The sequence below is a fragment of the Onychostoma macrolepis genome, chromosome 03 (genome assembly GCF_012432095.1).
Source record: "Onychostoma macrolepis isolate SWU-2019 chromosome 03, ASM1243209v1, whole genome shotgun sequence".
Lineage (NCBI taxonomy): Eukaryota > Metazoa > Chordata > Actinopteri > Cypriniformes > Cyprinidae > Onychostoma > Onychostoma macrolepis.
Genome location: NC_081157.1, coordinates 52,404,327 through 52,417,867, shown reverse-complemented (window position 1 = coordinate 52,417,867; position 13,541 = coordinate 52,404,327). Strand labels below are relative to the sequence as shown.

At 36.6% G+C, this 13,541-nt stretch overlaps 1 protein-coding gene across 10 annotated transcripts in view; it reads left to right on the top strand.

Moving 5' to 3' along the window:
• The window catches only part of LOC131536478 (NACHT, LRR and PYD domains-containing protein 12-like), a 62,987-nt gene that overhangs the window by 9,789 nt on the left and 39,657 nt on the right, over nt 1–13,541 (top strand). For 8 of the 10 annotated variants that reach the window (XR_009269984.1, XR_009269983.1, XR_009269982.1 and 5 more), the window contains exons 3-8: nt 4,140–4,237; nt 4,495–4,542; nt 5,527–7,303; nt 7,490–7,663; nt 10,558–10,728; nt 10,840–11,010. Coding sequence is in view for 7 of the 10 variants with exons in the window: in XM_058769428.1 (XP_058625411.1) it covers nt 4,168–4,237; nt 4,495–4,542; nt 5,527–7,303; nt 7,490–7,663; nt 10,558–10,728; nt 10,840–11,010 (2,411 nt within the window). In the remaining 3 variants the exon portion in view is untranslated. Of the gene's footprint in view, nt 1–3,524; nt 4,238–4,494; nt 4,543–5,526; nt 7,304–7,489; nt 7,664–10,557; nt 10,729–10,839; nt 11,011–13,541 lie in introns of those variants that run through there. The other 2 variants (XM_058769427.1, XM_058769426.1) reach the window with 2 other exon arrangements.

The following is a 13,541-nucleotide window of genomic DNA, read 5'->3' as shown; positions in this document are numbered from 1 at the left end:
TACACTTTGTTCATTTAAATATACAGAGTTTAATGCCGAAGGTGGAGGAGGTAAGGTGGATGCTGACAAATTGTAAATTGGGGATACTTTGTCTTACAGAAACTTGGTTAGATTCATCAATAACAGATGTTGAGATTAGGGTAAATGGGTATAATTTAATTAGAAAGGATCGAAATAGAAAAAGTGGGGGGATGTGTGTTTTTATTTGTGAAGACATTAATTTTAATGTGATCGACATGAGTGTAGGGGGTGAGATGTTATTTCTGGATGTACTAATTCCTGCATCTAAAGCTTTATTGTTTGGAGTATGTTATCAACCACTGAATCAGACAGATTTTTCTGCGGTCCTTGAGGATGCCCCCCCCTGCCCCCTTTGAAGGTCAAGTAAATTTTATTTAATTTAATTTTCTCTATAGCGCCAGATCACAACAGAAATCATACACACATACACGTTTGTTTTGGTGAAAAGTGGCGTAATGGTTTTTATACTGTACAAACTGTATATGCTACAGTGTTAATTTCATCGACGAAGACGACGATGAAAAATATTCGTCAACGAACCTTTTTTCTGTGACTAAGACGAACGTTGACGAGCTAAAATTAATATCTGATGATAAAAACTATGACAAAATTTATGCCGCGTCTTCGCTAACAAGACAAGACTAAAATGTTTTTTGAGGACTACCGGACATTCAAAATGCATCCTATAGGCTAAGTTAACTGTCTTGTCTTTCAAAATGTGCATCTCTGTCATTGGATAAGGGGCGTTTGTATATCTAGGCAGCCGCAGTGGATGGATAGGCTACCAAAACGCGAACTAGCGATCTGAAACAATGGCCGCAGCACCCGAAGGGTTAGGGACTTGGCGACCAGACGTCCCGTTTTTCCCGGGAGTCACAATTCATTGTCGATTAACTTAAAGTTAGTGAAGGCAGGATAGGTGGAATCGCGCTGATAGAAGTGCTCTCTCTCTCACGCACGCTCCACTTCTTCAGTCTCATATAGCGTGCGATCAGTTCTCAGCGCTCAAATACACACAGAGCAGTCCAAATGTCTATTGTGTAGTAGAGTATCTCACGCAAATACAGTCGGTTATGGCTTAAGTGAACGTAAACAGCTGGGTGAAAACTGAATGTGTTCATGTTGACAATTGCTTTTACCTTTTCACTGTCCGGTTGCATGCCCTCTTATTACGTGACCCATGTATTTCACTTTTGTGACTTTGTACTGTATTTTGTCCACGTTGAACTTGATTTTCAATTCTTTGGCTCTGTCCATCACTTTATGCAGAATTTCTGCGTGCTCCTTCTCATGAGCTGCTGCGATGATCATATCGTCAGCAATCACATGCACACCATTTATGTCTCCAAAGGCTTCACTGTTCTTTTGCTGGAACACCTCGCTGGAGGATTTTAGGCCAAATGGAAGACTTTGAACCTGAAGCGTCCCCAAGGTGTAATAAAAGTACACAACAGTGATGAAACTTTGTCTAGCTTGATCTGCCAGTAACCATCTTTTTCATCCAAAATTGTGAACAGTATTATCAGTGTTCAGAGTCAACACTCAGAGACTGTGTCCCAAATCACACTCTACACCCTCGTTCACTGTTCCCTCACTCATTCTTCAGAAGCGGCACAAAACAGAAAAATACAACCTTGTACTCTGACAAAGGAAACTATATTCTTGTATCTTTCTTACTTACTTGCTTTGCTTTGATTCAACCTCCCAACTTTTCTCTTTTTTATCAAAATGTGATTTTTACCTTGTCATCACTTATTTTACAATCAAGCGATCAAGATGTTTTTAACATTTCAAAACACATTCTCATGTTAGCAGACAGATTACACTTTCACATGTGACCAACAATTCCTCAACAAATATAAAATATCAATCAAATATTATCAAAATATTAATCTGATGGAGGTGACAATCTGAGTTAGTAGTCATTGTAACTATCAAATACATTGAATCAATCAATTACTGTATTAAAGCAAACACAAACAGTGAGTATTAGAACTGGGACGATAAATCGATGCATCGCGAATTGAGAAATTATTCAGCATCGATTCTGAGATTTTCTGAATGCATCGCGATTCTCTCTGGAGTGGATTCTGAGCTTAGTTTTGAACAGCAGATGGTGCTGCATGCTTCAGAAACAGACGTACTCTGCTTGTTTCCAAATCCTTACACACACTTGAACCTAAAATAATCATTCATAAAATTTGAAAGGTTGAAGTGAATTACAAGGGTGTTGGCAGTGGGCTGTTTACATTAACCTCACATCGTAAAAGCATTCTGAGCCGAGGCTCTTCAGCGCTCTTCTTCATCAGCATTTGAGTATGTGGATAAAAATTAGAGCAGAATGCCATCTGCTGTTAAAATATAAGCTCAGAATCCATTCCAGAGAGAATCGCGACGCATTCGTAAGATCTCAGAATCCATCTACAAATCGATTTATCATCCCAGACCTAGTGAGTATGTTATTGTTCATGAAGCTTTTATTCAAGATTAACATTTACGTATTTTGGTATATCGTTGGAACACAATGATCTATTTTCTCTCATCACAGAACAGTGTATCTACTGTGCATCTGCTAAAGTAACAAAGCATCTTTTAAAAACAGTTAAATGATCAAATAAAACAATTAGTTGTTACCTCTATCCATTTACATTCACCAGGATCTTAATATTCACATTTAAACATCTTAACAGATCATCCAAAAATTATCAGAATGCATATGATCAGAATACAAATGAACTGTATCATGTGTAGATATGTTTTATTCAGTGTTTTGTTTTCCCTCAACCCTAACTCTGCTAGACGTGATGATTATCAATCCATAAAAGCAATATGTGTAGTCAGGTCACATATTTATTATTTATACATTATTCTAAAAATTAAACACTATTTTATATTTAATATAATTAAAAATGACTTGAAAACCACAAAAATATGATGACTTCACGTTGAATGTCAACTCCGTCATTGGCCCGTCACAGACAGAAAATCTGACGGTGGTGACAAATTTAGCATTTCTTTCACAAAACAAATGGAGTTTATGTAGTAGCCGTTTTGTTTTCTCAGTTGATGCTAGATGCTAATAGAACCTGCTTCAGGAGAATAAAATGATCTAAACATTTCTATTAATTTCCTCAGAAATTGGAAGATGGTGTTGACATATCATGGTTGTGACACAGAAAATATTAACATTAGGATTTAAAATATTCTAAAACTATAAAACAGACCAGAGTCTGTCTGACACTGATGTACTCTGCAGAGGAGGACTGTGGCGAGGGGTCCTTTAGAGCGACAGCTGCCCCTGATATTCCCTGATTTTATTACATCTTTTTTTTTTTCTTTTTTTTTTTTAAGAAGATTTATTTTTGGCGTTTTTGCCTTTTATTGATAAGATAGTACTGAGACAGGAAGCGAAGTGGGAGAGAGAGGGGGGATGAGATCGGGAAAGGTCTGCGAGCCGGGACTCGAACACGAGACGCCCGAAGCGCAATGGTGCTGCCCACGAGGCTATCGGCGCCGACTATTACATCTTAATGAATCGGTGTTGACAAAAAGTGTCCTTGAAAAACAACCTTGCTTTGATATGAGATATTATTGTTGCTTTTGATAAAACAAGCTGTTTTTCATCATTAAAAACATTTTTATCCATAGCATATGAATGATTGAACCCTTCTCTGTGGACACACAATTTTAGATGTAGTGAGAAGACAATAAGGGTCATAGATTTGATATAATAATGATAAAATTAAATTAAAGTGTATAATTGTGTTAAATACATTGTTACTAATCCTTCACAACATTTACAATTGAAAATGTTCATTTTTAAACCTAATAGCAGTTAGAATTGCTGGACATGTTTTGTCCCGTGTCTGAAGAATCCGTGCCCTACATAAGTTTACTAATAATAGTCCACCTGACAGAGAGAATGAACACAATGAATTCAGACGCTGATGAACAGCTGTTAACAAGCAGATTCACTGAAGAACAGAGAAACAACACAAACACTACTACAACTCATATTTTATATATTTTATGTACTTGTTTATTTTCAAAGAGTTGCTTATTTATTTCTGGAAAGTGTCTGGTGACATTGGAGTGATTTAAAAACCTTCTTCTTCCAGCCCAGCAGCAGCGAGTCGGTGAAGGACGATGGCATCTGGTGAGCAGGATTGTGACACACGAGATGAGCCGGAAAACAAAAAGCTGAAACTCGAGGAAGGTAATGAAGAACAGAATATCAGTAATGTTAAAGTTTATGTTCCTCATCTTCAATTTTAAGACCTTTTATTAAAAGAATTAACTCGTATACTCTGCGCTAAGGGCTCTATACATAAAGCAAATATCTGAGGTGATAAGGGATCATTTATGGTCATATTGTTCTTACACAGACATACTTTACAGTATTTTCTTTCATGTATCTGTATATTTTGTCACACATTTTTTACTTCTGTCCGTTTTCTCTCTCTCTCTTCACAGAGTCACAAAAAATCTCAGAGATGGCAGAGAAATTCACCGAAAAACAAGGTGCAGTCTTATCAGTCGTATTCAAAACAGTTTTTCCCCCCATAATTTTCTCTGTTTAAATCACAGTCAGTGTAAGATTATCAATGGCAATGAATAAAAACACCTCCATGCAATGGTGTTGTTCATAATGCTGGACAGATCAGGGTTGGGGCATTATTAATATTAGAAATGTGAGAGGTGTTGAACTGTATCACCAGATCTAACTAGACCGACCTCCTCAACAGCCAGAAACTTCAGCCAGCCACCGTATGTGACCAGCAATGACCACACCAGTATACCTTATATACACAGAAACAGTGCATTCACTGCCAGCTGTTTCTGAAGCACTGTCCTCTGTACTGAGTTTACAAATTAGGCGTTGAAAACAGTTAAATATGCCTGGATGACTTGATTTGAATGCAAAAATCCATGAAAGACTTGACAAATTTAGTGAATTAAATCGAAAACCTCAAAACTATATTACCAAAATCCCTTTAAGGCAAATCATTTCACTCGGCGGCTATCTTTGAAACGCCTCTCAAGCAGCAATGAAATTAACAATGAAATTTGACATTGACAACAAGTGTCTCATAAAATGTTTCTTATGCTCAAGTGGCGTTAAAAAAGCATATTTTTCAGGCTAAACCAGTCATTGCACATACACGGTCCTAAGAGTGTCTCAGGATGCTGACTGTTTCTATAGCAACCAGAGCTTCTTAGTGCAGCTGCAGTGACACAGTGACTTTACCAATTAACAACCCGCTCTTTTATTCAGAAGCGGGACTATTCCACCATATTGTGCACTGCACTTCTCCCATTCAAGTATTATATGTGCTCCATCTATGTATATTTAAAGAATTTGGTGTTACTTTCAAAAGTACTTTAATTACAATATGTTGAATTAATTCTGAAGAAATCATGCTGATGTCATGTGTCTTTTAAAAAAAAAAAATCTGTTTTTGCTTTTCCCCTATGTTTTATTAACTTAATCATCTTTTAAAACAGCAGATTTGATTCTGAAAAAATTCTTGGAAACTCACAAATCCAACACAAAGAAGAAAGCAGAAGGTATTTTTGAGGGCACAGAAGAAAATAAAGCACATCTCCAGGCTGTTTACACAGAGCTCTTCATCACAGAGGGAGAAATGAAGGAGGTTAATCAGGATCGTGAGTTTATGAAGATTGATGATGCTTTCAAGAACAAAAAAACACAGGACAAACCAATCAAATGCAATGATATATTTACATTATTAAGGGAAAACAATGAGAAAAAGATTGTGCTGACCAAGGGAGTCGCTGGCATTGGAAAAACAGTCTCTGTGCACAAGTTCATCCTGGACTGGGCAGAAGGAGAAGCCAATCAGGATATAGACTGTGTGTTCCTGCTTCCATTCAGAGAGATTAACTGCATTAAAGACAGAGAGTTCAATCTCCATGAGTTTCTGCGGAAATTTTATGCTGAATTGAAGAACATGGAAAAATCAAAGTTATATGAGGAATGTAAACTTGCCTTTATATTTGATGGACTTGATGACAGTCACCTGCCTTTAAATTTTAAAAGCAAAACATTGAACGATGTTGAGGAAAGATCATCTGTAGATGTGCTGTTCACAAGTCTGGTCAAAGGTCAGCTGCTTCCATCAGCTCTAGTCTGGGTGACCTCACGACCAGCAGCAGCCAAACAGATCCCTCCTCGGTATGTAGGTTTGTTCACTGAGGTGCGAGGATTCACTGACCAGCAGAAGGAGGAGTACTTCAGAAGGAGAATCACAGATGAGAGTCTGGCTGACAGAATCATCTCACACATTAAGACGTCTCGTAGTCTCTACATCATGTGCCACATTCCTGTGTTCTGCTGGATCACAGCCACAGTACTTCAGAATACTCTCAAGAGCAGTGAAGAGAACATCAGCACAACACTCACGGAAATGTACATCCACTTCCTGCTGATACAGATGAACATGAATAAACAGAAATATGACGAAAAGACAGAAAGAGAATCTACAAAGAACCTAGATTTAAACAGAACAATGATTTTAAAGTTAGCCAAGCTAGCATTTGAACAGCTGAAGAAGGAACACATAGTGTTCTATGAGGAAGATCTGAAATCAAGTGGTATTGATGTGAGTAAAGACACTGAGTTCACAGGAATGATTGCTGAGATCTTTAAGATGGAATTACTTCATTTCAAGAAGGTTTTCAGCTTTGTGCATCTGAGTGTTCAAGAGTTCCTCGCTGCAGTGCATGTGTTCCTCTGTTACCTGAACAAGAACATGCAGGAGCTTCAGTTTTTCTTTGATGAGCCAGAAGAAAATATCACATTGCAGGAGCTACTGCAGGAGGCTGTTGATAAAGCCGTGGAGAGTCAGAGAGGACATCTGGACCTGTTCCTGCGGTTTCTGATGGGCATTACATTGGAATCCAGTCAGAACCTGCTCAAAGGCCTGATCACACACACTGAAGACACCACAGAGAGCATCAGACAAATAACTCAATATATTAAACAAGTACAAAACAAGAATATCTCAGATGAAGCTTCAGTCAACCTATTCTACTGCTTGCTTGAGCTCAAAGATCATTCATTATATGAGGAAATCCAGAGATACCACAGTTCAGATGAACATCCAGGAAGAGACCTCTCATCTTCAATGTGCACCGTGCTGACCACAGTACTGCTGACGTCAAAGAAGGTGCTGGATGAGTTCAACCCAAAGAGATATACGTCATCACAAGCAGGCTTTACAAGACTGGTTCCAGCTGTGAGATGCTGCAGAAGAGCCTTGTGAGTAATTTCACTGACTGCTGTATGATCAAAAATTGTATTCTACTTCATTAAACAATTAATTGTCAAAATATTATGTAAAATGTCTTCTTGTCCTGATTATGAATGGCACAATAAGTTATTGCAGAAACACTGAACATCAGAAAATAATCAGACCTAATAATAATAAACCCTCTGTTTTGGCAGATTTGACGGCTGTGGTCTTGATGAGACATGCTGTGAATCTGTATCTTCAGCTCTCCAATCATCAAACTCTCATCTGACAGAGTTGGACCTGGGTAACAATGACCTGCGGGATTCAGGAGCGAAGCTGCTTTCTGATGGTCTGAAGAGTTCACACTGTCAGCTGAACACACTGAGGTTTTACATTCACTGAATCACTGTGTTACAATATGAGGATGAATTGGCGTTTCATAACTACAGCTAGCAGATATTCCCATTTATATTGTAGAATGAATGTATCAATGATTCTTCTCCAAGGACATAAGGCAGGCAATGTCTACTCAAAAACCTGATGAGAAAACAATCAGGGTTTCCAAGCATCCTGGAAACTTTGGAATTTTGTAATGCAGTTTTTATGAGAAATTAAATAATACCTAAATTTCCTTAAGTGATTCTTTTGAACAGTTTGTTTCAATCTACAATTTTGTGTCAATTTAAAACATGTTCCCTTTCTTTATGCATTTATTGTAGTGGCTCTATTTTCGCTTCATCAATCAAATCCTCTGAACACATTTATATTACTTTCTTATATTATATTACTTGCCTCATTTCAGAAGGACAGATTGAGTGTGTTGATAACATGAACCGCTGTGACCAGATCACTGAGTCAGTGAGTTGAACTGGATCAAATTGTTCATGACTTAACACTCAGAATTTGATTCTGAGGGATTTTTTGGACATTGGAGATTTTCTAACATGCCCTGACATTTGTGCTTATTTCTGTTACTTATGCCATTTTAATGTCTTTTTAATGTCTACTATTTTAACCCTCTGGGGTCGACAAACGCGGATACGCGTTTTGAGGCAGATTTTCCTGATAAGACCGAAATGAGCTTGAATTACTCTGCCATTTTGATCATACAGATAAGAGCAATACACCATTCAAATCTGTTAGGGGTCTACTTTTATTTGTATACATTCATAATAACAACTAAACTTTGTGCTTTTGAAGAATAAAGAAAACAAACAGGGTGCGTTCTCAGTCTTCACTCTCTCCGCAAACTGCTTTTTGAAACACGTCACTAAAATGAACTGTAACTCAGCAAATACTTCACAGAGACATGAGAAATATATCTATAGAAAGCTTGACATGTCTACTGTTAAATGAAGTCTTACCGAAAACAAATATTCTGTGATAAAGTAATCCGTATGAAACCAACGGCAGGTCCAGTTTTTCCGTCTGGTCTCATTATCTTTAATTAGGTCACGCCCACGCGCTGCTTGTGCTATTGTTATTACAAATCTCCACGCGAGACACACGGCATGTAAACGCCCACACCACCGTAAACAAAGCAGTATCTGTTCATCTCAGATACTTTTCAGTTTTGGAAGAACACGCTGTGAGGAAAAAGCCTTGTATTTATCCCCAGAAGACGCGCTGAGAGGAAAAAGCTTTGTTTACCTCACAAACAGAACACGAGCGCAGCTGGAGCCGGCGGAGGAGGAGATATTTTATACCAAGTAAGTAATGTTTCTTATTGGCATTCGATAATGTGTTGTTGTGACAAAGTTGAACGCATTTACTAGTTGAACTTTTCCCAAACTATAACTCCAGAATAAAATGTGTGAAATCGAGTGCAACATTTTGAAATATTATAGGCAACCTTTCATTGCATTTAAATGTTGCACGACGTGAGGACAGTTATATGTTCTATAAACAATGATATAAAAGTAATATCTAAGAAAGTTTAGACCAATCTTTACTGTGAAGTAGCCTACTCTGTTTGCAAATACCTGCTCAAACATGTTTATAATAAGCTTAACAATAATAATTTAGTTTCTCAGTTATAAAATTTTGTTTTTGTATTGTATGATAATACATGCAAAGCATGTGTGCATCTATGTTATAAAATCACGTGGGCAATATTGGTGATTGCTAATGTAATAATATAGTTGCTCCTGATAAGCCTATCAACATGCTCACTAATTTATTTATTAATTTTAGTGTGTGTGGGGGGGGTGCTTTATTTATTTTGAATAGTAACAATATGTAGGCCTATATATCATAATAAATATAATGTACTGTTTTTGCTGTACTTTAGATCAAATAAATGCAGGCTTGGTGAGCTGAAGACACTTCTTAAAAAAACCCATTACAAATCTTACTGTTTAAATAATTTGACTGGTAGTGTATGTATTGTCACCATGTTTGCTTTGTCTTTGTCCGTTCATTGTGTTGCTCACGTCTGTCTTGTTTTCTCATGCAGTTTCTGCTGTCTCCTGTTTTCTGGGTTCCAGTTTCCTGCCACTGTTTTGGATATTTTGGATATTGCACCCACGATGTCTTGACTCTTCTGTTGTTTATTTGTTTGTTTGTTCCTAATAAACTGTTTAACTGCACTCGCAAGTGAATCTCAAGTTATTTTATGTGATAGTTATATGTATACACGTTTCTTTTTTCCTCACATTCTTTCTTGTAACTCTTCCCTCTCAGTCACACACCTGACTCAATGGCTCATTATGGAGCTCATTATGCGGGTCTTTGTCTTCTCAGGTGTGAGTCACAGCATTATCCAGGATAGTTCACGCCCTCTCGCATAGACCCTTTCTACTCAAAAAGTGACTTAGAAAATTTAAATCAATATATTGTTTTCTCTGAATGAGTGAGTTAGATTATTTTCAGAACATTTTGAAGCAAATATTCTAGGCTACAAGATCCAGTTCTCAAAAGTCTTGTGAACTAATGTGCTGTATGTGTTTTATGGCCTTATTTCAGTTACTTCAAAATATTTGTTTTTTCTAACCACGCATAAACGTTGTTTTCTCAAAAACACAATCACCTACGTACAAGCTGCTCACATATTATTGTAGCCCAGTTTGTGCTGAATACAGTCTTTTTAGATTTTAGCCATTAAAATGTTTATAAGCAACTGAAAAAAGCACAAATGTCAGAGCATGTCAAAACTTCTCTGGGTCCCCAAAACACCCGAAGACCCCAGAGGGTTAATGTTTATGTTGTACTTGGGACAAATATGCAGATTATAAACCTGATAAACACATTAATATGGCTGTTTGTTTTGTTCTCTTCTCAGGCTGTATGGCTGTAGTCTCACTGCTCAGTCTTGTGAGAGTTTGTCATCAGCTCTACAATCCTCAAACTCCTGTCTGAGAGAGTTGGACCTGAGTAACAATGACATCCAGGATTCAGGAGTGAAGCTGCTTTCTGATGGACTGAAGAGAAACTGTCAGCTGGAGATACTGAGGTTTGATTTCAAACACTTTCATTGATTTCTTTTTGTCCCCCATTAAATTGATCATTAAAAATCACATTGCTAAGCTTTACTCTGTGTGCAATTACTGTTTTTCTCGTTCAGGTTTTCCATATGTAATCTCACTGCTCAGTCTTGTGAGAGCTTGTCATCAGCTCTACAATCCTCAAACTCCCGTCTGAGAGAGCTGGACCTGAGTAACAATGACCTGCAGGATTCTGGAGTGAAGCTGCTCTCTGATGGACTGAAGAGAAACTGTAAGCTGGAGATATTGAGGTAAATTGTTTTCCATAAAATGATTAGCAACATGCTACCACATTTAGTTTGAGAGTGAAGCATGACACCATATTCATTAACACACAAGAAAATCACGTCTCAGAGTCTCAAAATGCACCAAACATCTTCCCAAATCTGTAATGAGAATTATGAATATGTTGAAGCATCAAGAAGCTTTAAAGTTGTCCATGGTTTTACAAAATATTATAAATTATTTTATATATTTTTTGTACTTTATAAAATTAATAGTTTAATCATTGAAAGCAAAGATATTAAGACAGACATAAATATTAGTATTGTAATTTTACTTTGAATGTATGTATGTAATGCATTTGAACTATTTGCCAATAGTATTTTTATTTTTAAATATGTATGCATTTAGGCTTAATTGGTCATTGCCTAATTTGCACTCTGACTTTATATGAAGTTAAATATTTTGCGTCACTGGATATTACTTTACTGTTTCTGTGAACAGTAAAACCCTGTCTTCTTGATTTGATGGTTATTTTAATAATTTTTACCTCGGAGAGCACTCTTAGACCACTGAGGCCTAAAATATTACTTTTTTGGTCATTCGAACATCAAACTGATCGGTGCATAATGGAATTCACCAGAGCAGCATGAAAAATATCAAATATCGAGGTGACAAACAGCTGAATTTTATTTTTTGACATGATCCAGGATTGTTAAGTTATTCAAAGCTCATCCTGATAGTGCTGTCATAGCAACAGGTCCATTAGAGCAAACCTGCTCAGGACTGGCTTATTTCACGTAAACAGGATTAGAGTGTGTCATTTTATACAACCAATGTTGGATAAGTTACTTTCAAAAATTAATTAATTACTATTACTAATAGGGTTGGGAATCGAAAATCGATTCCGATTCCAGAATCAGATAGCTAAGGTCAGGAATCGGATACTTGTTGTCAAATTTAAATTTTGATTCCGCCTATCGATTCCTGTGCGTTTTTGTTTTCTTCATCTGTGAGGAACGGTGTGACCTAGCGATCTGCAAGGACCTTGCTCGCTGATCTAAGCTCTCCAAAGTTTGGCTACATTCGCGATCAGAAGCCAAAAAATCGAAGTATAATATCTGCGATAGCTAAACATGTTGCAAGAGAGGTGTCACCACCAACATAACATTAATTTAATAGATCGTTAAAGATCACGAACATGATTCAAACACCAATGTGATTCTATTCCTAAATTACAACAATTCATCTGTTTCATTCCTCAACCTTTGACGTATGCGATCACAGTGTGATCACTTGGTTCGTCCGTGCAGCGTACAATTACACAAGTGTGACTTTAAACATTTAAATCTGCGTTCACGCTGCCATTGACCTGAAGAGAGTAGCTGTCATCTGTCATGAATGAGACAGCTTCACAGTCTTTTCAACCACACAGTATCATTATTTCTGTTACAAACATTAGAATCACAGACGCACTGTTATAAAACTTTATAGTTCAGATATAAACTCTGATGTGTACAGTAACGATTAAAATAGTGTAAATCACCTTTTGAAAGTAATTTGACACTTCAAATGAAGATTTATCGATTACATTGTTACGCCAGTAGGTTGCGAAAAGGGGCTGTTAAAAATGTATTTGTCTTTGAATCATACAAGAGATTCATTCAAGGATGCTGATTCATCCAGTAATGAAATGACTACATATTGAGTGAGTCATTTGTAAATTACATGTGATTTTGTTTAGTTGTCTAATATTTTTTTCTTCAGAATCATGAGAAAACCACAACTTGCATTGGGAAAAATAGAAAAACACTAAATCTATCCAGAATCATGCAGTTTTTTTTTGCACACAAACAGCTCTTAAAGAGTCCAGTTTTTACGTAGTCTGTTGATTTTTGTTCATGGTATTCAGCTCCAGTAAATGGTTTGCAAAAAAGAGACGCACGATAAATATTTGATATCATTATTTAATCACATTGGAATCGAAACTGGGAATTGAAAAGAATCGGAATCGGTAAGCAGAATCGGAAATTGGAATCGATAAAATTCAAACGATACCCAACCCTATTTACTAATTACATCATCAATATTGTATTTAAATTACTTTACTAATTACTCTGTCTGAAAAGTAACTTAGTTACTCAATAAGTAACGTAATTATTGAAATTGCTAATTAGGTTACATCTTAAAATCCCTATAAACCTTAATAGAAATTAAACTCTTTATTCTTTCAATTTGAGTTAAACATGGAATAGTTTAACCTTTTAGGTTTACAACTGTAATACTTAAACATTTTTATAAAAATTTAACCTTCTTTGGTTAACAAATAGAAATACTCTGAATAACAAAATATCTGGAAAACAAAAAAGCTTAAGAACAGTTAAACAATACATTTCAGTTTGGCAAGATGTTCAGGAAAAGCCCAACTAGTAAAAATCCGTACAGGTTTATGTAAAAATAACACGTTATGTAGGTAAGAATACATTACATGAATGATCTTCTCTGCTGAATAAAGCCATGTCAGATTGCGCTGTTCTTCTGAGGTAAATTCCTCATAGCA